At 47.7% G+C, this 24,332-nt stretch overlaps 1 protein-coding gene across 2 annotated transcripts in view; it reads left to right on the forward strand.

The window, feature by feature from the left end:
• Nucleotides 1–18,815, forward strand: part of LOC310950790 (serine/threonine-protein kinase BRSK2-like) — a gene marked incomplete at both ends in the record, with an annotated part of 149,547 nt that extends 130,732 nt beyond the window's left edge. Inside the window, 7 exons of one of the 2 annotated variants that reach the window (XM_083918783.1) lie at nucleotides 1,361–1,568; nucleotides 2,861–2,909; nucleotides 4,465–4,588; nucleotides 7,347–7,527; nucleotides 9,606–9,695; nucleotides 14,966–15,013; nucleotides 18,586–18,815. In XM_083918783.1, the coding sequence (XP_083774909.1) occupies nucleotides 1,361–1,568; nucleotides 2,861–2,909; nucleotides 4,465–4,588; nucleotides 7,347–7,527; nucleotides 9,606–9,695; nucleotides 14,966–15,013; nucleotides 18,586–18,815 (930 nt within the window). The remainder of the gene's footprint in view (nucleotides 1–1,360; nucleotides 1,569–2,860; nucleotides 2,910–4,464; nucleotides 4,589–7,346; nucleotides 7,528–9,605; nucleotides 9,696–14,965; nucleotides 15,014–18,585) is intronic. The other variant, XM_083918784.1, reaches the window with a different exon arrangement.
• Nucleotides 18,816–24,332: the final 5,517 nt, after the last annotated feature.

Consider the following 24,332-nt stretch of genomic DNA (forward strand, 5'->3'; position numbering starts at 1 on the left):
ACTAAAGGAGACGGTTAAGTTTAGTCGACTAAAGGAGACGGTTAAGTTTAGTCACTAAAGGAGACGGTTAAGTTTAGACGACTAAAGGAGACGGTTAAGTTTAGTCTCTAAAGGTGACGGTTAAGTTTAGACGACTAAAGGAGACGGTTAAGTTTAGACGACTAAAGGAGACGGTTAAGTTTAGACGACTAAAGGAGACGGTTAAGTTTAGTCTCTAAAGGTGACGGTTTAGTTTAGACACTAAAGGAGACGGTTAAGTTTAGACGACTAAAGGAGACGGTTAAGTTTAGGTGACTAAAGGAGACGGTTAAGTTTAGACGACTAAAGGAGACGGTTAAGTTTAGACGACTTGTGAAAGTCTTGCGAGATGGTTAAGGTTGGGTTTTAACCTCTGAAGTGACCGGGACGTTTGAACAAATCTACGCTTTCCATCTGGACACGACTCTCTGCGCGATGACCACATGGCGGCGCCCGTATCCGAGTAGTTTGGCGCGACTTTAAGAGGAAGAGGAGAGGAATCGTCCATCTTTGTTTACAGTCTCTGATATTTACATAAATCTACATTGAAACAGGAGAACCAATCAGAATCCAGGTGTGTCTCAGTGACAGGAAGTGGGTTTGATCTCGGTGCATCCCTCCTGTTAATGCGTCATGAATGCTCCACTGCTGCCTCCTGATTGGCTGATCACTATATGCTAATCGCATGTTCTGTCTTTCTTTCTTTCTTGCACTCGCTCCACTTCCTGCCTGCTCCACCTCTCCACCCCTCCACCTCTCCATCTGCCACGCACCCTTTTTATTTCCTGCTGTGTTTTGATCTTTGGGGGAATGTGGCGTTCCTCTGGCTGTGGCCTCGCGCTCTCATTGGCCGGCTCTGCCGTCATGTGTCACGGTGCATGACCAATCGCAGCCCACCCGGCGGTTTTTCATCCCGCCCCAGTCCCCGGACCTGTGTCAGTCCCCCAACTGCAGCCCCACCCACTCCGCCGAGGTCCGCCTCAACGGGGTGGGGCCGCGCGCACACAACTCCTATCAGCCAAAGATGGGGTCTCCCCTCATGCACCCCCGCACGCAGACCCTCCCCGCCAAGCCCAAAGTGTCCGACAGGCCCCTGCAGACCACCAGGTCCAACCCCCTCCCCAACACGGCCCAGAGCCCCACCACCCCCAAATCTGAGCCCTCCACGCCCTGCCAGCCTCTGGCTCCCTGCATCCCCAACAGCCCGCGGGTGAGACGCCACCCTCCCCTCACTGTCCCCCCGAAGCTCTCCATCCCACTCTCCCCCGTGCCTCCTATGTCGCCCCGCCGCCGCCACCACCTCCACCCTGACCACAACGGCAAATGTGTCCCCATCACGCAGGTGACTCCCCACCCCTCCCCCAGAGGGAGCCCTCTCCCCACCCCTAAAGGCACCCCGGTGCACACGCCCAAGGACAGCCCGGCTGGCACGCCCAGCCCGACGCCGCCGCCCAGCCCCTCCATCGGGGGCATGCCATGGAGGACACGCCTCAACTCCATCAAGAACAGCTTCCTGGGCTCGCCGCGCTTCCACCGCAGGAAAATGCAAGGTAGGGGGGCGCGAAAGAGATGTTTGTGTGTGTGATTTACTCAGACGGGATCTCTGTGATATGATCTCATTCTTATCTGTGTGGTAATCGAACCGGCGAGAGCGTGTTTATCTCGTAGCTCAGGGGGATAAGAGCGAATCATCGCTTTGCTCCTAATGGCTGTTTAACGGCTCACCTGCTTCACAAAGTGTTGCTTCTGGACACATCACAGACCAGATAACGCCTCATTACAGGGGCTGGAGCGTTTACCACGCTCTGCCTCAGTGTAGGTACCGTATTCTCCGCAACACATTATAAGGCGCATAGAACAGACGCTACAGTCGAGGCTGGGGTTACGTTCTGCATCCATTAGATGGAGCTGCACTAAAGGGAACGTCAACAACACAGTCATTTCATGGTAAACAACCGTATTCTCCGCACTTTAAGTTGCACCTAAAGACATTCAAATGTCTCAAAAGCCGACAGTCCTCCTTATAATCCGGTGCTCCTTCTATATGGACCAATATTGAGCCACAACAGGTCTCCAACTACGGTGAGCAGCCGCCGACTCTATTTTCCCCCGTAGAAGAAGTAACGCACGGTGCATGTTGAGATATACGACTGTGTGAAGCGTGCCGTTTCATTTCCATGTGTGTGTTTGTGTAAAGAGCCCAAAATGGCTCCTGTTAAGAGACGCGCTTACGACGCAGAGTTTACACTCAAGGCCATTAGTCACGCAGGAGAACACGGGAATAGAGCAGCAGCCAGAGAGTTTAACATGAACCAATCAATGGTGCCGAAGTGGAGGAAGCAACAAGACGACCAGGGGAGGTCATCTTGTCCTGTGTTCTGCTGCGTGACTAATGGCCTTGAGTGTAAACTCTGCGTCGTAAGCGTGTCTCTTAACAGGAGCCATTTTGGGCTCTTTACACAAACACACACATGGAAATGAAACGGCACGCTTCACGCAGTCGTATATCTCAACATGCACCGCGCGTTACTTCTTCTACGGGGGAAAATAGAGTCGGCGGCTGCTCACCGTAGTTGGAGACCTGTTGTGGCTCAATATTGGTCCATATATAAGGAGCACCGGGTTATAAGGAGCACTGTCGGCTTTTGAGACATTTGGAGGTTTTTAGGTGCAACTTATAGTGCGGAGAATACGGTAGTAGGTTGATTTATCCAAGCTGAAATAACTCTGAGTGGAGAAAGAAGCGTCTTCATCAGCACAGTTTGAACAGAGGACATGTAAAGACAGCAGCGAGTCGCCCCCCCCCTCCTCCCTCTGTGACCTTTCACCTTTGTTTCCACAGTTCCCACCCAGGAAGACATGTCCAGCCTCACTCCAGACTCCTCTCCAGAGTGAGTACCGTCACACATCATCCATAAAACACACACTTAACATGCACACCTGGGGTGAAAGTGTGCATCACTGCAGCAGCTTTGGTAGAAGGTCGTTGCAGCTCTTCACAGTCGGGGAAAAGACAGAGCATGAAGTCATTAATGGTTTGGCAAAGTGGTGGGATTGGTTGTGTTTAACCCTCCTAAGGGTCAGTTTGACCCCATGTAATGTTTAAAATCTCTAAATAACGACGTCTTTTTTTGTGTGTTTTTGCTTTATATTTATGACTTTTCCTCATTTTATGGGGACGACTCATAAAAACCCTAAAATCATCATGATTATATATATTTTTTATTGTTCTTATCGTACATGTGCTTGTCTCATCTGTGTTCCTTTGGGTCAGTTTGATCATCTGGATGATTTCATCATTATTATTATCGTTTATTTTACAATTCAAATCTTATATGAGGTCAAATTCATGCTGCTGTCCTTGATAACGGACGTTACTTTCATTCCAGATGTTACAAATAACACAAAATAGCACTTAAAATAACAGAGTTACTTTAAAACACACACACAGAAATCCCTCCATGCAGTTTAACATCAGTGATATTTATAAAGAACCCGACTTCACTTGAGTCACACATTGATTATGATCATTTTCCAGATGTTTAACGGTCAAATTGAGCCCTAGAATAAACGGTGTTAGTGACATTTGAGGGCAACAGGAGGGTTAATGAGTTCACTCCGTCTGAATAAAGTCTGAATTTGTTTTAATAATAGAGTAAGTCAGTGTACATTTAATATTTCATGGCTCTGGATACAAATCACCATGAAATATTACGTAGGCTGCATTCACTGTGTGTTGCTGCTGCGTTGTTTTTCATTTTTGCATCCAGAAATAAGTTTATTAAGTTATTGTTAGTGATGTACTAGTCAAATATTAGTTTATTTATAATCAATTATTGCACTTATATGCATTAATAACGTGTCACTGTGCTCGTAAAGCAGTGTTTTCACTGTAAAAATAAAGGAGAACGTCATGATTGTGCCCATAATTAGAGTAAATAAGCTCATAGAGTGAAGTAGATGCAGTTCTGTTGATGTTGTAGGTCGTGAACCATCATGGACATTTTATAACGAGTCATGAAAAGGTTTTTCAGCGTCCTCTCACACACACACACACACACACACACACACACATATATATATATATACACATACTGAAGAAGACAGAGTACAATATAGCTACCTATATACACATACACACACACATATAAAGTATATACACACAGTACACACACACACACGTATGTAAACACACACACACAAACACACACACAGATGTATCTGTTGCCTCTTCCTGTGCTGCTGTCGTGAACCCTACACACACACACACACACACACACACACACACACACACACACACAGACGTATCTGTTGCCTCCTCTGTGAAAGTAAATGTGCTGCTGTCGTGAACCCTACACACACACACACATACACACACACACACACACACACACACACACACACTCTGTGCTGCTGTCGTGAACCCTGCGGTGGTCTCGTCCTCAGACTGGCGAAGAAGTCGTGGTTCGGAAACTTCATCAACCTGGAGAAGGAGGAGCAGATCTTCATCGTGATCCGGGACAAACCCCTCAGCTCCATCAAGGCCGACATCGTGCACGCCTTCCTCTCCGTGAGTCTCCTCCTCCTCCTTCTCTCACTCTTTATTATTATTATTATTATTATTATTAAGGCTTTGATCCATACGGCGCCTTTCAGAGTCCAGGTTCGATCACACATACGCACACGGTCGTGGCAGCCAATCAGCGCCTACGACCCCTTCCTCAAACATACGGCAGTCACACACATTCACACGAGGCGAGGTGGGTGAAGTGTCTCGCCATAGGACACAGCAACGACCATGACACAAGTAGGACAGGGCGGGGATCGAACCTACAGACACCGGCCGACTCGCTCTACCATCTGAGCCACAGTCGCCCCTTTACCGGCTTCATGAGATGTATTAAATATGTATCTCTGTTTCATTTCCTCCACCACCGTCTTTGTGTTTTTTGTCCTTTGAGCTGCGTTTAATGTTCTGAAAGCAGCTGTTTAAATGAAGTTCATTGGTATTATCTTAATCTTAATCTTTCCTTTATTGTTGTGGAAATTTCTGTCATGAACGGTTCAGAGATAACACAAAGAGAGGACCCAACGCAGACACGGACACGGAATAAAAATACAAACAAATGTTTAATTACAACTACAAACAAAGGTAAAACACTACAGGGAAACAGGAACGAGGAGACGACGGATGATCAGGGAGACGGACAGGGAAACAGAAACAAACACGATTAAATCTACTTATCGACGGGGAGCGTTAAAACCACAGACGAGTGTAACAGGAAACACGCCTACCGGACCTAGACGACAGAAACAAGAGGGGAACACTGACAGAGGGAGACAAACTCACACAAAAGGAAGAGAGGAGGGACTGACAGAACTGACTCTTGACAATTTGTGTTTGGCTTCATTACATAAAACAATATAAAACCACACAATAACACACATAAAACCACATTAAACCACATAAAACCACATAAAATCACATAAAAACACACAATAAGACGCATTAAATAAATAAAACGTCGTCTAATCCACAGAGAACGAGTAAAAAGGTGAAAAGTCCAGAGCTCTGAAACGTCCTGAATGCGTTCATGGATTTAATATTGTGATTAGATTCAGTCTGAATGATCTCTTATCATTATGTGTGGCTGTTTAAGAAGCTCTGTAGCGCCCTCCTGAGGGCAGTTTATGAACTTCACTCACACTCCTCTGTGCTTTCCTTTCCACTCTTTGGTCATAAATCCACCCCAGCTGTTTCTGCTCCTCCTCATGATTTCACTGCACATTTTTATCATTTTCAATTCAATTCAATTCAAATTCAAACAACTTTATTCATCCCCACAGGGGAATTCAGTTTGCAGCCTCAGTCTCATAGAAACAAAGACACATGCAGACTCCGCTGTGTCAGTGCTGCAGGTCGGCAGAGGGAACCGGAGCGAGCACACACACATTAAGGCTCTCAGGTGCACAGTGCCCGGCCTGTGTTCATCAGCTGTCAGCAGCATTTCAAAGCCTGGTGGCTGAAGGAAGAAGTGAATGAATATTTGTCTCTGTTTTTAACCCCAGGGGACAAAACATGGACATATGTTTAACACAGCACACTTTCTACAAGACCCTGATCCAAACTGTTCTCACTCACCTAAAAATAATTCAGGTTTCTCATAAGATGCAAGAGCTGCATTACTTTAGTTTAGTTTAGTTTATTTTGAATATGTGAAAGAACAGAATGATCAGACATTAATGTGCAGAGGGAAAAATAAATGTACAATAACAAAGTTTAACAAAGTAAAGTGAAAAGTATAAATTCTGTTTCCATTTCTGAAAAGGAAGAAGAATAAACTTATTTGATTTCACCCTTTTTTCATAAATATGACTGAAATATAACTTTTATATCTATAAAGTAACAATAATAACAATAATAACTTCCATTTGTCCTGGTTCTGTATCTAACAAAGATATTTATCTGAATAAAACATTATATTATTCTTTATATTATTATAATATAAAACACACACACACTGAAGAGAACACAGAGGACGATATAGCTGCCTATAGAAACACACACACACATATATATATATATATATATACACACACACATACATACACACACATATACACACATATATACACATATACACACACATGGACGACACACACACACACGGACGTATACACACACACACATGGACGTACACACATATACGTACACACAAACAGACGTACACACACACACACATATATATACACATATACACACACATGGACGACACACACACACACGGACGTATACACACACACACATGGACGTACACACATATACGTACACACAAACAGACGTACACACACACACACATATATATACACATATACACACACATGGACGACACACACACACACGGACGTATACACACACATATACACACAAACACACGGACACACACACACACACGGACACACGTGCACTGAAGATAACATAGATACATAAATAACAAAGTAAATAAACAACACACACACGGTAACAATCACACACCCTCCTCATTTCTGTACCTTGTAAAAATCATCTCTCTTGTGACAGCGGCGTCACGTGCAGCACGCCGCTGTCCGTTCACGTCTGGTCGGCGGCGTTGACTTTGATGCTGACGCTGCAGAACGACCGTGACGTGTTGGAGTGCAGCGGCGTCTCCTTCTGCTCCCGTCCCTCTTCCTCACGTCCATCTGAACTCACGCAGCAGCTGTTTGTCTGTGTGTTTGCTGACTCAGAGTCTGCCTCACCCCTCCCCCCCCCCCCCCCTCTCTCCCTCTCTCTCCCCCCCCCCCCTCAGATCCCCAGTCTCAGCCACAGCGTCATCTCTCAGACCAGTTTCCGGGCGGAGTACAAGTCCACAGCCGGTCCCACGGTTTTCCAGAAGCCGGTGAAGTTCCAGGTGGACATCACCTACACGGAGAGCACGAGCGCCACCAAGGACAACGGCATTTACTCCGTCACCTTCACCCTGCTGTCAGGTAACGCACGACCACGAGAAATACATATATACATACCGTATTTTCCGCATTATAAGGCGCATAGAACAGACGCTACCGTGGAGGCTGGGGTCACGGTCTGCATCCATTAGATGGAGCTGCAGCTTCTGATGACTGCGTTCACTCCCAATATGAGTAAACAGCTGTTTTCTTATTTTCCCGAGGTGAAGTCAGTGACGTAGTATTTTCCTGACACAGTTTGTTTTTTAACAACAACGAGGTTTAACATGTAGTGCAACATTTATATCACTTTTCCTCCGTTCAGTAAACACGTAAACAACAGTCTGATACTGTTACAGGAAATCCAATGTTAGTGCAATCACAATATAGTTCATCTTCATCCTCTTGTCCCTGTCGGGGTCACGGGGGGCTGGAGCCGATCCCAGCTGACATCAGGCGTGAGGCGGGGTCCACCCTGGACAGGACGCCAGTCTATCACAGGACACATAGAGACGAACAGAGACAGACAACCATTCACACCTACGGGTGATTTAGAGTCATCAATGAACCGAACACCTGCACGTCTTTGGACTGTGGGAGGAAACCGGAGAACCCGGAGAAAACCCACGCAGACACGGGGACAACATGCAAACTCCACACAGAAGGGCTAACCACCACACCACCAATATAGTAACACTCAAAATACTTTACGGACTCTTCTACTTGCTGCTCTCTGTTCAACAACCCACTGTTGGAGTTTGTCCTCCTGCTGCAGCCGTCTCGCTCTGTTCCCTCTAAACTCTGTTTAGTCTTCTTTACTCGCCGCAGGTCGTCTTGTTGCTTCCTCCACTTCGGCACCATTGATTGGTTCATGTTCAACTCTCTGGCTGCTGCTCTGTTCCCGTGTTCTGCTGCGTGACTAATGGCCTTGAGTGTAAACTCTGCGTCGTAAGCGTGTCTCTTAACAGGAGCCATTTTGGGCTCTTTACACAAACACACACATGGAAATGAAACGGCACGCTTCACGCAGTCGTATATCTCAACATGCACCGCACGTTACTTCTTCTACGGGGGAAAATAGAGTCGGCGGCTGCTCACCGTTGGACGGACCTCGAGCAAATCATCCTCTAGAGGGCGTCGCTTACATTCAAAAGTTACAAACACAACACAACACAAATCAACAACAAACACAGCGACGATGGAGGAGAGAACCCTCCTGCGTCTGTGGAGAAGGAGGCAAAATGTCATTTTTGCATCTATTTTTAGTCATTTTGCATCTTTTTGTGCTGGTTTTGCATCTATTTTTAGTCATTTTGCATCTTTTTGTGCTGGTTTTCCATCTATTTTTAGTCATTTTGCATCTTTTTGTAATGTTTTGCATCTATTTTTAGTCATTTTGCATCTTTTTGTGATGGTTTTGCATCTATTTTTAGTCATTTTGCATCTTTTTGTGCTGGTTTTGCATCTATTTTTAGTCATTTTGCATCTTTTTGTGATGGTTTTGCATCTATTCTTAGTCGTTTTGCAGGATAACCACCCTGCGTCTGTTGAGAAGGAGGCAAAATGGCGGCAGCGTTGTAGACGGCGGTGGTGTGTGAGACACTAAAGACGTCCCAGAGTGTGGACTGAGAATTCCACACGTTGGTTTGACAGATGAGACAAAGTGACGACCAACGTCTCTGTCAGTGTTTCAGGACGTCCGTCGGGGCTTCGATGACTCGCTCGCTCCTGATGTTCACGCCACTTTTTTGTGTGCGGTGCCCGACACTTCCCCCACGATCTCAGGTGGTACTGCAGCGTTTGCTCCATATCTGTACGCATCCGTCAGCTTTCAGGATACGACAGAAATACAGAGGAAAGGGACGCAGAGGACGCACAGAAGGCTGCGTCTGTGTCCGTATGTTCACCAAATGTAGAGCGTAAATGAACCTTAAGAGTGACGTCATTACTTCGGGTTTAAACGCCAAAACACGTTTTAAATCCATCAGTGAAGTGGCGAGAGAACAGGAAACCGTCCACCTCACTGCTCCCTCTCACGGACAGGGAACCAGCGCCATCACGTACTGTACATGTGAGAACCCTGGAGCCGCGGCGCCCTCTGATGATTGTTGTCTCTTCAGGTCCCAGCCGGCGTTTCAAGCGTGTGGTGGAGACCATCCAGGCGCAGCTGCTCAGCTCCGACCAGCCCGGCGGCCAGCCCCAGATATCCGGTAAGTCCCGCCCACGCCTTAACCCCCCCCCCCCACAACCCTCCTCCTCTTCCTCCACGCCCTCACAGCCTCCCTCCCCCCCCCCGGCATCCTGGCACTCCTCACAGCACAGCCACACCCGCGGCCCACCTCGGCTCGGACCCGCTCGGCTCGGCACACTGCTTTTAGCACACTGCCTCTCCACGTGCATGCCCCTGCCACATGCCATGGCGTGCACACGCACACACACACACACACACAGGACACGGTAATGGTATTCAATGAGCTCTAAATGTGCAGTTACAGCGCTGATTGTAGCCACTCAGGAGCCGTACATCAAAGTGTAACTCACCTCCTCAGACAGCAGCGTCTGACTCAGCACAACGTCACGGGCAGACGCGTGTTTACTCAGCCAGACGAGTTGATTGGCTGCTACGTCTGAGTCTGACAGAGGGAGGGAGGCGTGAAGATCTCAGATTATATGCGTTTTTAAAGTCTTCTCTGATGTGATGGGATATTTTGGGCTGCCTATGAAAAGATGGAGGATGGAAATATGGAAGAAAAGAAAGAGTGACTGTTCTCCGGCCGCCCTCGTTACTTCACTGTGTCGCTGTTGTCGCATCTGTGGTTATTTACTTGATAATGGTCCCCTCTGGTGGTGAAGCAGAGTAACTGCAGCACACACACACACACACACACACACACACACACACACACACACACACACACATAACGTCTTATAGCCTTAAAGTCTTATCTAGAGTCATAATTGAGGCTGCAACGTTTCACTTATTCGACCTTTATTTGATCTAGTGACGCCGAATAAATACACACAGGAACCAAACCGTGGTTTTAAAGTGAGCTGTCAAATGTTCAGAGTGCACTGAGGGCGCCCTCCCACTGTGCCTCCGTCCCGTGCCCCGTGCTTTAGGGTCCTTGTCCCCCCCTCCAGGCCCGTTTGTCCTCACACTACCTGGGCCTCGGAGAATGCTTCTTGCTGCCTATACGTCATCACGCCGTAACACGTCACACGCATTGATGACGTCATGGCGATGCGTGGCTTTGTTTCCAGATCTTTCCGTAGACCTCGGAGTTTTTGTGCGTCTTGTCGACTGTTTTTGAATCTTTTCATCGACCAAATCTGCAGTAAACACTCCACCTCCGCATCACACCAACGTGAACCTTTCACCGCCATTGTTTGAAATGTCCGCGCATGGTCCCTCCTTCTTTTTTCTACGTCCCAACAGGCGCACAGGAAATGACCTCAGAACCGCCGTAGGCCTCGTGCTCGTACACGTGCAAACGCTCGTGCTCGTACACGTGCAAACGGGCTTTACTAAAGCCCACCTCTCCCAAACGGGCCGTGGACGGCAAGCGTGACGCTCCTAGACGTGGTACGGTTGCACTCACACCGGTCAAAGGAACCAGACTTTAGCCGTGACACGTGCTCGGGCACGGTACGGAGGCACAGTGGAAGTGCGCCCTTACAGAAGTTCCAGTGCAGGAAAGTCTTCAGTTTTGATTTAAAGGAACTAAAAAGTTGCAGCAGACCTGAAGTTTCCTGTAAATTCAGATTCAGCGTGACGATGAGAACGTCATTTGTCAGTGTTGTTACAATATTTAATGTTAATTAATATTTAACTGTGACTAAAGCAGCGCATTATTTAAAAACATGTCATTTTGCATTTTATATGTCACACATCGGTTGTAACCGACGGCAACCAGAGGCCGAGGATCGGTCCCATCCTCAAAATGTCGATTTGTAAAGGAGATAACATGAGAGGAGTTTTAATTTAGGGTTTATTTTATTTCAAAATGACTCAAAATGATTCATCGATGGAGTTTAATTTAACGGTCGTCATTAACGGATGAATGGTTGCAGCTCCAGTAAAAATGTGCAGTCAGGTCTTTTTAACTTGTGACGTGTGCAGTGGGAAGTTTAGTCAGTTAGTGATGGATAATAAATATAAATAAATATATATATATACACGTTATTATAATAATAATAATAATGTTTTAGGTGTTATGTCCTAGCGCTGATATAAACTATATACAAATACAGTCACTGCCACTGGGACCAGTTATCAGGAGCTCCGTCCCTCCACATGTTCACGTGACCACGACCCACACACCTCTCTCTCCCTCTCTCTCTCTCTCTCTCTCTCTCTCTCTCTCTCTCTCTCTCTCTCTCTCTCTCTCTCTCTCCCTCCCTCTCTCTCTCCCTCCCCCTCTCTCTCTCTCTCTCTCTCTCTCTCTCTCTCTCTCTCTCTCTCTCTCTCTCTCTCTCTCTCTCTCTCCCTCTCTCTCTCTCTCTCTCTCTCTCTCTCTCTCCATGCCTCCCTGCTTGCTGTCATCCACAGCTTTAACGCCTCCTGGATGAACTGAATGACTCGCATGCTGAATGAAAAGCCAATCAGAACCGTGTGTGTGTGCGTGCGTGCGTGCATGTGTGCGTGCGTGTGTGTGTGTGTGTGTGCGTGCGTGAGCGTGCCTGCCTGTGTGTGTGTGCGTGTGTGTGTGTGTGTGTGTGTGTCCTGATGGTTCTGGCTGAGCTGCCATTCACACACTCTTGTGTTCGCTGACATACTGAAATGAAAGCATGTTTAATTCTGTATCCAGTGACAAACAAACGGAGTCTGCATGTGATCGATGAAACCTCACAGCTCTACACACACGTGACCCCTGAGTGTGAGTGAGTGTGTGTGTGTGTGCGTGCCTGTGTGTGTGTGTGTGTTGGCTCATACCTGTGTGGACTTTAAAGGGTGAATGTTCAGCTGTTACTCGTAGTTTCTGTCCTGTTTTAAACACAAAAACAAGACAAACTGCACCCATTAAACAACAGTCTTTCATTAGTCCGCCACAGAGAAGCTTTATGAAACAGGTCCAGTCCGACTCGTGGCCCAAGCTCCGCCCACAGTGACTTCCTGTTTGATCCAATCAGGAAGCTCCGTCAGCGTCAGTTCTCTGAGTGTCCACTAGGGCAGGTTTCATAACAGAGCAGTTTCTCATTGAGCCCCATGTTAAACAGGCCGTTTACACAGCATCATTAAACCTGTTTAAGGACAAAAGAACATTCTAGTCTGTGTGTTTAGGTCAGATCTCCATGACAACACTGAGGGGGAGGGGCTAGTTTTTATTTTAGTGGAGGTTAAAGTTTATGAATAATTAGGGGCGTGGCCTCTTGAGTGACAGCTAGCCTCTGGCCCTCACTTCTCCTCGGAGGTAAACGTCAGCCAGATGGACGTACGCCCCTCCCCCCAACGTCACATACATGCCCTTTTTTTGGTCAGAGGAAATGAGGCGGAGTCAAAGTCTGATAAGATGGAGACTCCTGTAGGCGAGGACAATTGGACCAAGTTGAGAGAACGGACCCCGACGGAGACGCTACGTCCATTTCTTATAGAGTCGATGGTTTACAGACAAACGGAGAATTCAGCATGTAAACAGAGAAAACCAGAGTTTTCCGCGGCAGGTTTGGCGTGCTCTTGGCGGCATATTTACACGGGTTAGTGCATTAGAACATTTTCTAAAAGCAGATGGATGTGCGACGGCAAAATGTCCGTTTATGAAAATCACCCTCCATGTGTAAATGTAACCTTAAGGCTCTTACACATACGCACTAAAAACGCTTTGCACAGGCCGTTCCGTTCATTCTCAATGTCGAAACTGCGTCGCTTTCCGCTCTCCGCCGCGCTCAAAGGTCAAATCCGTTGAACTTTGACCTTTCAAACGCTCGACCAATGAGAGAGAAGCTTTGAGTGTGGCGTTTACGTTTCCTAGGCAACCAGAGAGCGACATCGAGCCGGTTAGAAAGACGGAGGAAAAACGTATTGTGTGTGTGTCGGAGTTTCCCGAACTATTTAGCGTTCTATTAAAGTCGAATCAAACATAATGCTTGAGGTTTATCAGTATCACAGCAGGTTTGTGAAGAGGCAGCTTACGAGCTAACGGTTGCTACAATGCTAACGTTGATTTAGCCGCTAACTGGGTCTCTGCGCCCGACCTCGCTTTGAGCCCAGCACAAAAATCTGATCATGTGAAATCCCCATTTAGCGCTCTGTCGCTCCGTCGCTCTGCCGCTCTCTCTCACAGACGCTCTGTCGCTCTCTCTCACAGACGCTCTGTCGCTCTCTCTCACAGACGCTCTGTCGCTCTCTCTCACAGACGCTCTGTCGCTCTCTCTCACAGACGCTCGGTCGCTCTGTCGCTCTCTCTCACAGACGCTCTGTCGCTCTCTCTCACAGACGCTCTGTCGCTCTCTCTCACAGACGCTCTGTCGCTCTCTCTCACAGACGCTCTGTCGCTCTCTCTCACAGACGCTCTGTCGCTCTGTCGCTCTCTCTCACAGACGCTCTGTCGCTCTCTCTCACAGACGCTCTGTCGCTCTGTCGCTCTCTCTCACAGACGCTCTGTCGCTCTCTCTCACAGACGCTCGGTCGCTCTGTCGCTCTCTCTCACAGACGCTCTGTCGCTCTGTCGCTCTGTCGTTCTCTCTCACAGACGCTCTGTCGCTCTGTCGCTCTCTCTCACAGACGCTCGGTCGCTCTGTCGCTCTCTCTCACAGACGCTCTGTCGCTCTCTCTCACAGACGCTCTGTCGCTCTGTCGCTCTCTCTCACAGACGCTCTGTCGCTCTCTCTCACAGACGCTCTGTCGCTCTGTCGTTCTCTCTCACAGACGCTCTGTCGCTCTGTCGTTCTCTCTCACAGACGCTCTGTCGCTCTGTCGCTCTCTCTCACAGGCGCGACGTCGCTCTATCGCTCTGCAGAGAGTGGTAGGCGACTGGAATCGAACCGTGCTGATCACGTGAAGGCCCCTTTAGCGCCAAACATTCAGGCGTCGGTTTAAATGACTGTTGCTGGTGACAGATTATTTCTGCTGCAGCTACTGAAAGGACTGTTTATGTAAGTTAAACGTAAGGTCTCCGTTAAGGTTAACGCGCTCTCTGCAGAGGATCCAAGCATCACTCGATTAACCTTAATGAGTTTTTGTCATCTTGGACGTCAGTTTCAGGAGTCTGAATGAGTGACGACGTGACGAGTGACGATGTCAGAATAATAATCCGCTCTAAGTCATCTAGAGAAAACAGGACTTAGTCAAAAAACAAGAGAGGGGGCTGAACATTCACCGTGTCTGCAGCGACCCTTTAAACCCCAGTGTGACGTTTGAGCCGGTGTGCTGCTGATGTTTGACGTCAGCTGATGATGATGGTGATGATGATGATGATGGTGATGATGAACGCTGGGCCTCGGTGCGTCGGCTGGTGTTGCTGACACTGTCCTCTGCTCTCAGATGGCTCTCAGCGCTCAGCCTCTCTGCCCGGTAAATCCTCCAAGCGTGGTAAGACCCAGAGCGACCGGGAGCTCCCGGCTAAAACACCTTAACTCTGGCTTTTAACACACACTGGCAACGTCCCGGAGGCCTGGCACCAACACACCCTGTCTGCACTAACGTGTGTGTGCGTGTGTGTGTGTGTGTGTATGTGTGTGTGTGCGCATGTGTGTGTGTGCGCATGTGTGTGTGTGAGTGTGAGCTACAAAAAGTATATGTTCACCATAACAAGTCATTTAAAAGTGTAAACAAATACAGTTTTCTTTAGAAATATCTTAATCTGTAATTTTTACAGATAAATTGACACTTTCTAGAAAATTAAAATTGCAGAAACGTCGTGTTCACACCGAACGCGCAGCGAGCTTTTCTGCGTAGTGCATTTACACACAAAGTCAATGCAAAGACGTAAATGGCTGCCTGCGGCGCCCTGATCAGACCAGACTTGATTCACAGAACAAGCATTTTAAAAGTTGTCTGCTCATCGTCCTGCGTTGTTTTGGATCCAGACACGACAACGTTGCAATGAAGACATGGTTTCATAAACGCAACTATTGTAGAAGCTAAGGCCGCCCTCCCACTGTGCCTCCGTCCCGTGCCCCGTGCTTTAGGGTCCTTGTCCCCCCCTCCAGGCCCGTTTGTACTCACTCTACCTGGGCCTCGGAGAATGCTTCTTGCTGCCTATACGTCATCACGCCGTAACACGTCACACGCATTGATGACGTCATGGCGATGCGTGGCTTTGTTTCCAGATCTTTCCGTAGACCTCGGAGTTTTTGTGCGTCTTGTCGACTGTTTTTGAATCTTTTCATCGACCAAATCTGCAGTAAACACTCCACCTCCGCATCACACCAACGTGAACCTTTCACCGCCATTGTTTGAAATGTCCGTGCATGGTCCCTACTTCTTTTTTCTACGTCCCAACAGGCGCACAGGAAATGACCTCAGCACCGCCGTAGGCCTCGTGCTCGTACACGTGCGCACGCTCGTGCTCGTACACGTGCAAACGTGCTTTACTAAAGCCCACCTCTCCCAAACGGGCCGTGGACGGCAAGCGTGCCGCTCCTAGACGTGGTACGGTTGCACTCACACTGGTCAAAGGAACCAGACTTTAGCGTAAAACCTGTTTGGGCACGGGACGGAGGAACAGTGTGAGTGCGCCCTTAGGTATCTCAGGAGTCACGTCGTTCGTGTGTGCGAGCGTCGTCGTGTCACTCATCTGAGAAAGAAGAGCTGTAAAACTGTTGATATCTTTAATAACAGAACGTTTCCGACCTTAATCGCGTATCTGCAGCGTTTCCTTCTTTAACAGTTCGACAGGAAAACTAAACGACTCAATTCCAAGTGTATATTTCAGTGTGTGTGAGTGTGTGTGTGTGTGTGTGTGTGTGTGTGTGTGTGGCACAGTAACTCTGCATGCTGCTTGATTCTCCTCCTGAACTTTCCATATTTGAAATCACTGGAGCCAAATATCAGACACGCACACGTCACTGTGCTCGTTGTTAAAGGGGCGTAATGGTAAGTGTTCACAAAGCAAACAGGAAGTTACATCACTGAAGGGACGACACTGTTGGACTAACAAAGTGATTGTGTATTAATGTGCGTTGTGTGCTGTAACTGTTGCATGCTCTTATTCACTCACGACTGTTTTTGAAGCACAAAGAACCTTTTGTCTTAACGGGATGTTGGATGTTGGATGTTGTTGTGATGGATGTTGATACGACGGAGAGTTAACAGGAGCTCTGGGAGACGTTCGACCACCGTCAGCAGGAGGAGCAGAGGAGGTTACGCACACGAACCACAGACAAGCATTCACGGTTAGCGTCACTGCTAATGTGAACTAGCTAAAGAGCGGAGTCATTTCTATGCAGATGATGCACAAACGAGACTCCGCAGGTTTTCAGACCTGCACGTTGCAAATAGTTACAAGTTTGCTTTGATGATTTCACAACATTTAACGACACTTAAAGTGTAAAAATCATCCCATGGTCTTTGTCTTACATACATCAAATCCAGGAGAGTGGCTAACAGCCGGACGTGGCTAACAGTGATTAGCTCGGGGCAGCACGGTGAAGGCATTCAAAGGTCTTTTTTAACCACTAATGCTGCAGAAAATTTACTGCAAACCTCTGCAGCAGCATGAGAAGAGTCCCTACACACACAACAAAGCAGCAACAGCGTAGTTAGTGAAGCCAGAGTTTATTAAAGAGTGTTTTAAAGACTTACCTACTGGCCCCTGTACCAGCTCCTCTCATAGTAAAGTCCATTACAGTGGATTAACAAAGTCAATCCCAAAGGAAGGAGCACGTTGGTGCTTTGGTTCAGGTATAACACAAAAATGGTGGACCCAATGCAGACACGGACACGAAGTATAAGTACGAACAACACGTTTAATAATATTAACAGACAAACGCAAAAACACTACAGAGAAAAAAGATACTATGACTAACGAGACGATCACGGGAACAACAGGAACGAGGAGACGATGGAAGGTCAGGGAGTAGGACGGGAAACGGGAACACGATTAGTATACTTAACGACGGGGAGCGTGATGACCACAACGAGAAAGGGGATTCCAGTCCGGGGGGAAGAGTTTTACCAGTAAAGGGTCTACAACGGTCCGGCGCTGCATGCCTGTCAGCTCGAGGTATAAGTAGTGGCACAGGTGATCAGCGTAACAGGCTGCAGCTTGGGGGGGAAACGCCTACCGGACCTAGACAAACATGAACACACACACACAAGCAGGGAAGGACAGACAGAGGGAGACAGACTCACACAACAAGGGAAGAGAGGAGGGTACTGACAGAACTGGGTCTTGACAGACTCTTCTCATGTTGTAATCCACTGTAATGGACTTTACTATGAGAGGAGCTGGTACAGGGGCCAGTAGGTAAGTCTTTAAAACACTCTTTAATAAACTCTGGCTTCACTAACTACGCTGATGACTCTTTGTTGTGTGTGTAGGGACTCTTCTCATGCTGCTGCAGAGGTTTGCTGTTATTTTCAGCAGCATTAGTGGTTAAAAAAGACCTTTGAATGCCTTCACCGTGCTGCCCCGAGCTAATCACTGTTAGCCACGTCCGGCTGTTACATGATGAAAACTGTCTCAATGACTTATTTGATGCATGTAAGTGCAGAAAAAGACCCTGATTTTACGCTGGAATCACACTTTGAATCAGATTTGATGGTTGAAGCGCCTCCTGCTCTCCTCCAGCTCCTCTGCTGCTGATGTTTGTCCTCCCGTGCTCCTGGTGGCGCTCCGGTCCAGCAGAGGAAACTGAGACTCTGAGGCCACGTGGACTCACTGTGACCCTCATATAAACACTCATACCTCAGCCTTTAAAGTCATAATAATAACAGTGGTAATAATTGGGATGGGACATGATCTGACCCGTGTCGGGGTCGCCTCTCCTCTCCGTCCTCTGGCTCAAGAGTCTCCTTTCCTCCAGCTCCACTCCTCCTCTCATCCCTCCATCACCTCCTCCTCCTCTCCTCACGTTAACCCCATTGCTCATCTGTTGTTTGTTCTCTCTCTCTCTCTCTCTCTCCCTCTCTCTCTCTCTCTTTTCTTCCCGTCTGTGTAGGCAGCCCGTTGAGTAACTTCTTTGACGTAATTAAACAGCTTTTTTCAGACGAGAAGAACCTCCAAGCGTCCCACTCCCCCTGCGGCGCCCCCGCCACGCCTAGCTCCCCCGCCAAGCATGCCCCCGGCAGCAAGCCGAGCCAGCCCCCCACGCCCAGTGACTCTAAATGCCCCCCCGGCAAAGACAAAACAAAGATGGCCGCCGGCAGCAGGACGCAGGAACAACCTTAAGGAGCGGTAGCCGTGCATGAGTTAGAGCGGAGCCGCTGCCGGGTCGTTAAACAGGAAGTGGAGACGAGAGCTGCTAACTTTGCCCTTTAGATCCGAGTGAAAGCGAAACTTTGTGCCGAGACATTTTCTACTGTATAACGGCGTTTAACAGGAACGGCTGTTTCACTTTAGAGTCCATCAGTATTTTACAATAAGTAGCAAATGTAGCCTTGTTGTCCCCCCCCCCCCTGTCCCTCTCTGTGTCCTCCTCACGTGTGTGATGGCCTCACTTGTCTCTGCCACCAGGGATCATCCATAATAACTATTAACGCGGGCGGCTCTTCGACGCCGGCCGCCGACCACGAGAGTGTGAAGACAAGACAGAGGACCCCTCCCCCTTTCCCCCGCCTCCCCCCCTCTACCCTCCCACACTCTTGGAGTCCGCTTCACTTCGTCCCCGACACAGAGACGTCTCAGAGGAGGCGTAAAAAGTAAAAAAGAAGCCTTAAGACAGTGATGTTTGTCTCCACACACACATCCCCTCCCCTCCTCCTCTCTCTGTCTTCTCCCACATGTACATTGAAACACACATGCTGTACGTGCTCCTGCACACGAGCTCCTCTGCGGGACTCGCACGCGCTGACAAACAGGAAACAGGAGCGCCAGAAGAAGAAGAAGCAGCGGTGGACACGGAGGGACGGGACGGACGAGCGCCGGCTGGATTGTAGTTCTTTTTAACGTCTTTCTTTGTGAACGGCAGGATTTCCTTTTGCGGAGCGCGCGCTCCGCGGCGTTCCCGTGACCTCGGGTTCTCGCAGTAACGTGGTCCGATGAGCGGGGGAGGGGGAGGGGGGGGGGGGGGGGGGTGTTACATAAATGAATGATCTATTCTGTTGTACAGATTAAATAATGTTCCGTATGTACAAAGAGTGTAGTCGTGACATTATGTTTTAGACTTGTGTTGCCATGTTTGTGTTGTGCGCGGGGCCCGCTCACACCAACCACCGTTCACACACCCAGTGATTCAAGGTCGGGGAACTCGGACGCGGGTCGGACGTTTGGGTCCAACCCGGAGACGAGCCGTCGCGGCTTGAGTTTAACCTCCTCCGTTGAAGTCTTAACCGCTCCGTAGGGCTGCACCGAACGCCTTTTGAAGCTTCTTTTGAGGGTTTTGAATGTCCGTCGTCATGTTTTTTTCGGCCGTGACACTAAAAAAAAAGAAACCTCGAATACTTTGATGACAGAAATGTCGTTTATGGTGTTGAATCGCCGCCGCACCGACCCTTTAAACCCCTTTGAGCGTTTTATTCACAACAATATTTTTTCTAACGGTTGTTTTTCTTACAAGAAACGTCATTTTTTTACAGAACAATGACAGTTTTTTCTAATTTCCCACCGTGAAATAAAGAAAACGGATTTTAAAACAACACGAAGGCTCGGTCGTCCGATTCAACATCCTTCCTTCTTACCTTTCACAATAAAAGCCCTTTTTCGTGCGATTAATTCACATCAAACGGTTGTTTTTCAATGACAATGACAGTGTTTTTTTTTTTTAATTCCCACCGTGAAATAAAGAAAACAGATTTTAAAACTATAACACGAAGGCTCAGTCGTCCGATTCAACATCCTTCCTTCTTACCTTTCACAATAAAAGCCCTAGATTGCGTAACCATTGAGCCGATCACATCAGTAAAAGCTTTTCAACAGAATGAAATGAGAATAAAACTTTTAGACTTTGAATGTCAGCGTCGGAGCTCGGAAGCATCCGGTGCAGCCCTGAACAGGACGGAGGAGACGCTACAGTCATGAGACAGGAGTCGACGGTTCAAATCCATCTTTGGTCCAAAGCGTCGTCCTGGGAACAAAGCTCAGCGCCGCCGTGACGTAATAACGGCGTTCCCCTCACCTAACTCCTTGCGCTGCAGTCACTTCCTGGTGTGATCGGGCCCCGCCCACTTTTACTTTGTGCACTTTTGACGAGTGAATCAGATTTTTGGGTTCATGTTACGAACAAATGTCAGCGCTGTTTTGTTTTGTTTTGTCTGTTTTTTTATTTCATTATCATTTTTACGACATTGAACTGCTGTGTGTATATTTTTGTACTTTACTGTATTTTGTCATTTTTTGTATTAATTTATTCTCACTTTATTTATTTATACGAAAGATGTAGAGAATGTTTCCTAAACGTCAAATGATTGAAGGCTATTTTTGTCATGTTTAAGTTATTCGATCGGAGCGTTCGTGAGCGTTTATGTTGACGACAGAAACCTGTAAAATATACGTTTGGATAAAATGATTTACCGTAATTTAAGAATGTAGACGTAGCCTCTTTGGGAGGAACAACCCCTTTGTTGATAATTGTCCTCGCCCCCGTGTGTACGATGACTCAGACCGCACCGAACACTCGTCGTGTAAATAAGCCGAGTTCACTGAGAGCTTATTTAAAGAACCAGGAGGCCTCGTCCTCCTCCTCCTCCTCCCCCTCCTCCTCCTCCTCCTCCTCCTCTCTTAGCTTCGACCTTTGACCTCGTTCGGTCGTTTGCATGTTCAGCATTCGTCTTTTCTTTGCATGTCGTCGTTGGAATTGTTCTCCTGTTCCCTTCTTCTTCTCTCTCCACACTTAATTACGTTCTTTTTTACGTGCATTTGTTTGATTTTGCTTTTCTTCTCGTCTTTTCCTTTTCGCCGTCCTCTTCCTCGTTTTTGGATCACTGTGCACGCAGTGACCGTGCGACGCATCCTCCTCACTCGCCCTCTCAAAGAGGGAGCTCTCTGGGGGTCGGCTCGCTCACCGGCTGGGTGTGTTGTCGAGTCGTCAGAGAGACAAATTAAAGCAATACCTTTCATCGTTCGCTTTCCTCTTTTTTTCTACCGGGGGAATCCAGAGCACACAGAACGGACTCGGAGCACGGAGCGCTACTACTGAGCAGGATAACCACTGGCAATGTATTCCCTTGTGATGTTACTGTGAACAACTTCAGTGCTAACGGAAATAAATCTGTTGACTTTGGACGCGTGCACAGTTTTGTTGTGGTTGCAAAGACGTTTATTCACAGACATATGTTTCAAATATCCAGAGTTCACGCAGCTGCAGACGGTTCACATCACACACGTTTCAGCTTCTGCAGCCGCTCAAGTGTGTGTTGTTTTTGACTTTGGGGTTATTAAAGCAGGGATATTCATTCATTCATTCATTCATCTTCAACATCTTGTCCCTGTCGGGGTCGCGGGGGGGGGGGGGGGGGCTGGAGCCGATCCCAGCTGACATCGGGCGTGAGGCGGGGTCCACCCTGGACAGGACGCCAGTCTATCACAGGACACATAGAGACGAACAGAGACAGACAACCATTCACACCTACGGGTGATTTAGAGTCATCAATGAACCCAACACCTGCACGTCTTTGGACTGTGGGAGGAAACCGGAGAACCCGGAGAAAACCCACGCAGACACGGGGACAACATGCAAACTCCACACAGAAGGGCCCCAGCCGGGATGCGAACCGGGAAACCTTCTCGCGGTGAGGCGACAGTGCTAACCACCACATCACTGTGTAGTCTAAAGGGTTAGTTCAGATGCACCAGGTCACACAATGACCTAAACGCTCACATCGAGAAGCACCGAGCCGTTTGTCTGCAGCCGCTAAAGATGAGTGGTGATTTACAGGAGACCTGAGAGGAGAGGGAACTCTTCGGTCGATCCATTTTCTGTCTCATCTAAAATGTTTTTATGACTCAACAGGTTTAAAAAGGAAACATTTAGTCAGGATCGACCTTCAGGTTTGACCCAAACTGTTGCAGAGTGATGCATTTTCAGTGAAACGCTCCATTCAGAGCAGCGGTGTCAAAGTGATCCAGTAAAGCGTCGCTGTGGCTGCAGGTTTTCACTCCAACCAAGCAAGAACACACCTGACTCGACTCAATCACCTGAACGTCTTCACACAGTTGTGACAGAAACGTCGTTTATGCTGTTGGATCGCTGCTGCAACGCCCCGTTAATGTGATTCAGTCATGCACACGTTTTGTCTTTCTTTGCTCAAGATGCTGAATTCACGATATTGAGACTTATATTTAAATGACCACGGTTTGATGCCCTACAGATGTTTAATGTAAGAATGTTTTACTAGTCCGTGAATGTTCTCATGTGTCCAGGTCGTCATTCTCCTCAAAGCAACTTCAGTCCAAAGCAACTGGACTTGGTTCTTTGTCAGGAAGACGTTTCACCTCTCATCCAAGAGGCTTCATCAGTTCATGTACGCATCTGACCAGGACCAGGACCAGGACCAGGACCAGGCTGGGACTGGACCAGGACCAGGCTGGGACTGGACCAGGACCAGAGCCAGGACCAGGCTGGGACCAGAGCCAGGACCAGGACCAGGGCCAGGCTGGGGATGGATGGATGTGTTTTTGATTGGTTGGAATGAAAACCTGCAGCCACAGCGACTCTTTACTGGATCACTTTGACACCCTTGATGTAGAGCGTGAGGTCGAGGTGCACAACAACAAACACTTGATCCTGAAGGACCCACACAAAGGATCCTGTTTCTTTCAATCCTGACCAAACTTTGTTCACTTGTTTCAGATGAATATATATATATATATATAAATGTTAGTATTTGTTAGGATTATTTAAAATGTATATCAATTTGAAATAATCCTAACAAAAAAGATTCACCTGCCAAAACGTCTTTCACTTGTTTTCACAGAAAAGAAAACATCTCATGTGCCTCTCAGTTATAAAACACGTGTGAAACCTTATAAATATTAATAATACTTTAAAAACACACACAGATAAAATGATCACCATGAAAGAAACTGAAAACAAAATTAGATTTACAGGAAAAATTCTCAATGTGACAGAAATGCATCGAATTTAAAGTCATTCGGGCGTCAAAGTGGTTCAGTAAAGAGTCGCTGTGGCTGCAACAACACACCTGACCCGAGTCCTGCAATCACCTGAACTGTCTTCACACAGTGGATTTGTTGGACCAGGTGTGTTTTTGACCAGTTCTGGATCACTTTGACCCCCCTGGATCATCTTCTGAGCTGCAGAAATATTCACTTGTGTCTGTCGTGACTGGATCAGGACGATCCTCCTCTCCTTTCGTTGTTTTTGTCTCCCTCTGTCTGTGTTTTCCTGTATGTGCTCTCTTTCTGTTTCCCTGGTTTGAGTTTGTTTTCCTGGCAGGTGGTTCTCGTTGGCACTGATCACCTGCCTCTCTGTATATTAAGCCTGAGCCTCACTCGGTGCCGGATCAAACCCTCAACACACCCTGATGTCTCCCTGTGTACCTGTTCCTCTTGTGTCCATACCTCGTGTCAGTTTGTAAATTTGTTAATACCGTCTCCTGATTTCCGCGTCTGCATTCGGGTCCCATCCCCCTTGTGTTCTCCGTCAGCCCACGTGACAGTGTCAATATTAATAAATAAGAAAATAACTTTTGCACTAAGAAGGCTAAAAAGGAAAAAGAGTTTATGGCTGCTGCTCCAAGTACCAGACTCTCTGCTGCTGCTGCTGCTGCTGCTGCTGCACCAGCGTCT

The sequence above is a fragment of the Echiichthys vipera genome (genome assembly GCF_963691815.1).
Source record: "Echiichthys vipera genome assembly, chromosome: 1".
Classification (NCBI taxonomy): Eukaryota; Metazoa; Chordata; class Actinopteri; order Perciformes; family Trachinidae; genus Echiichthys; species Echiichthys vipera.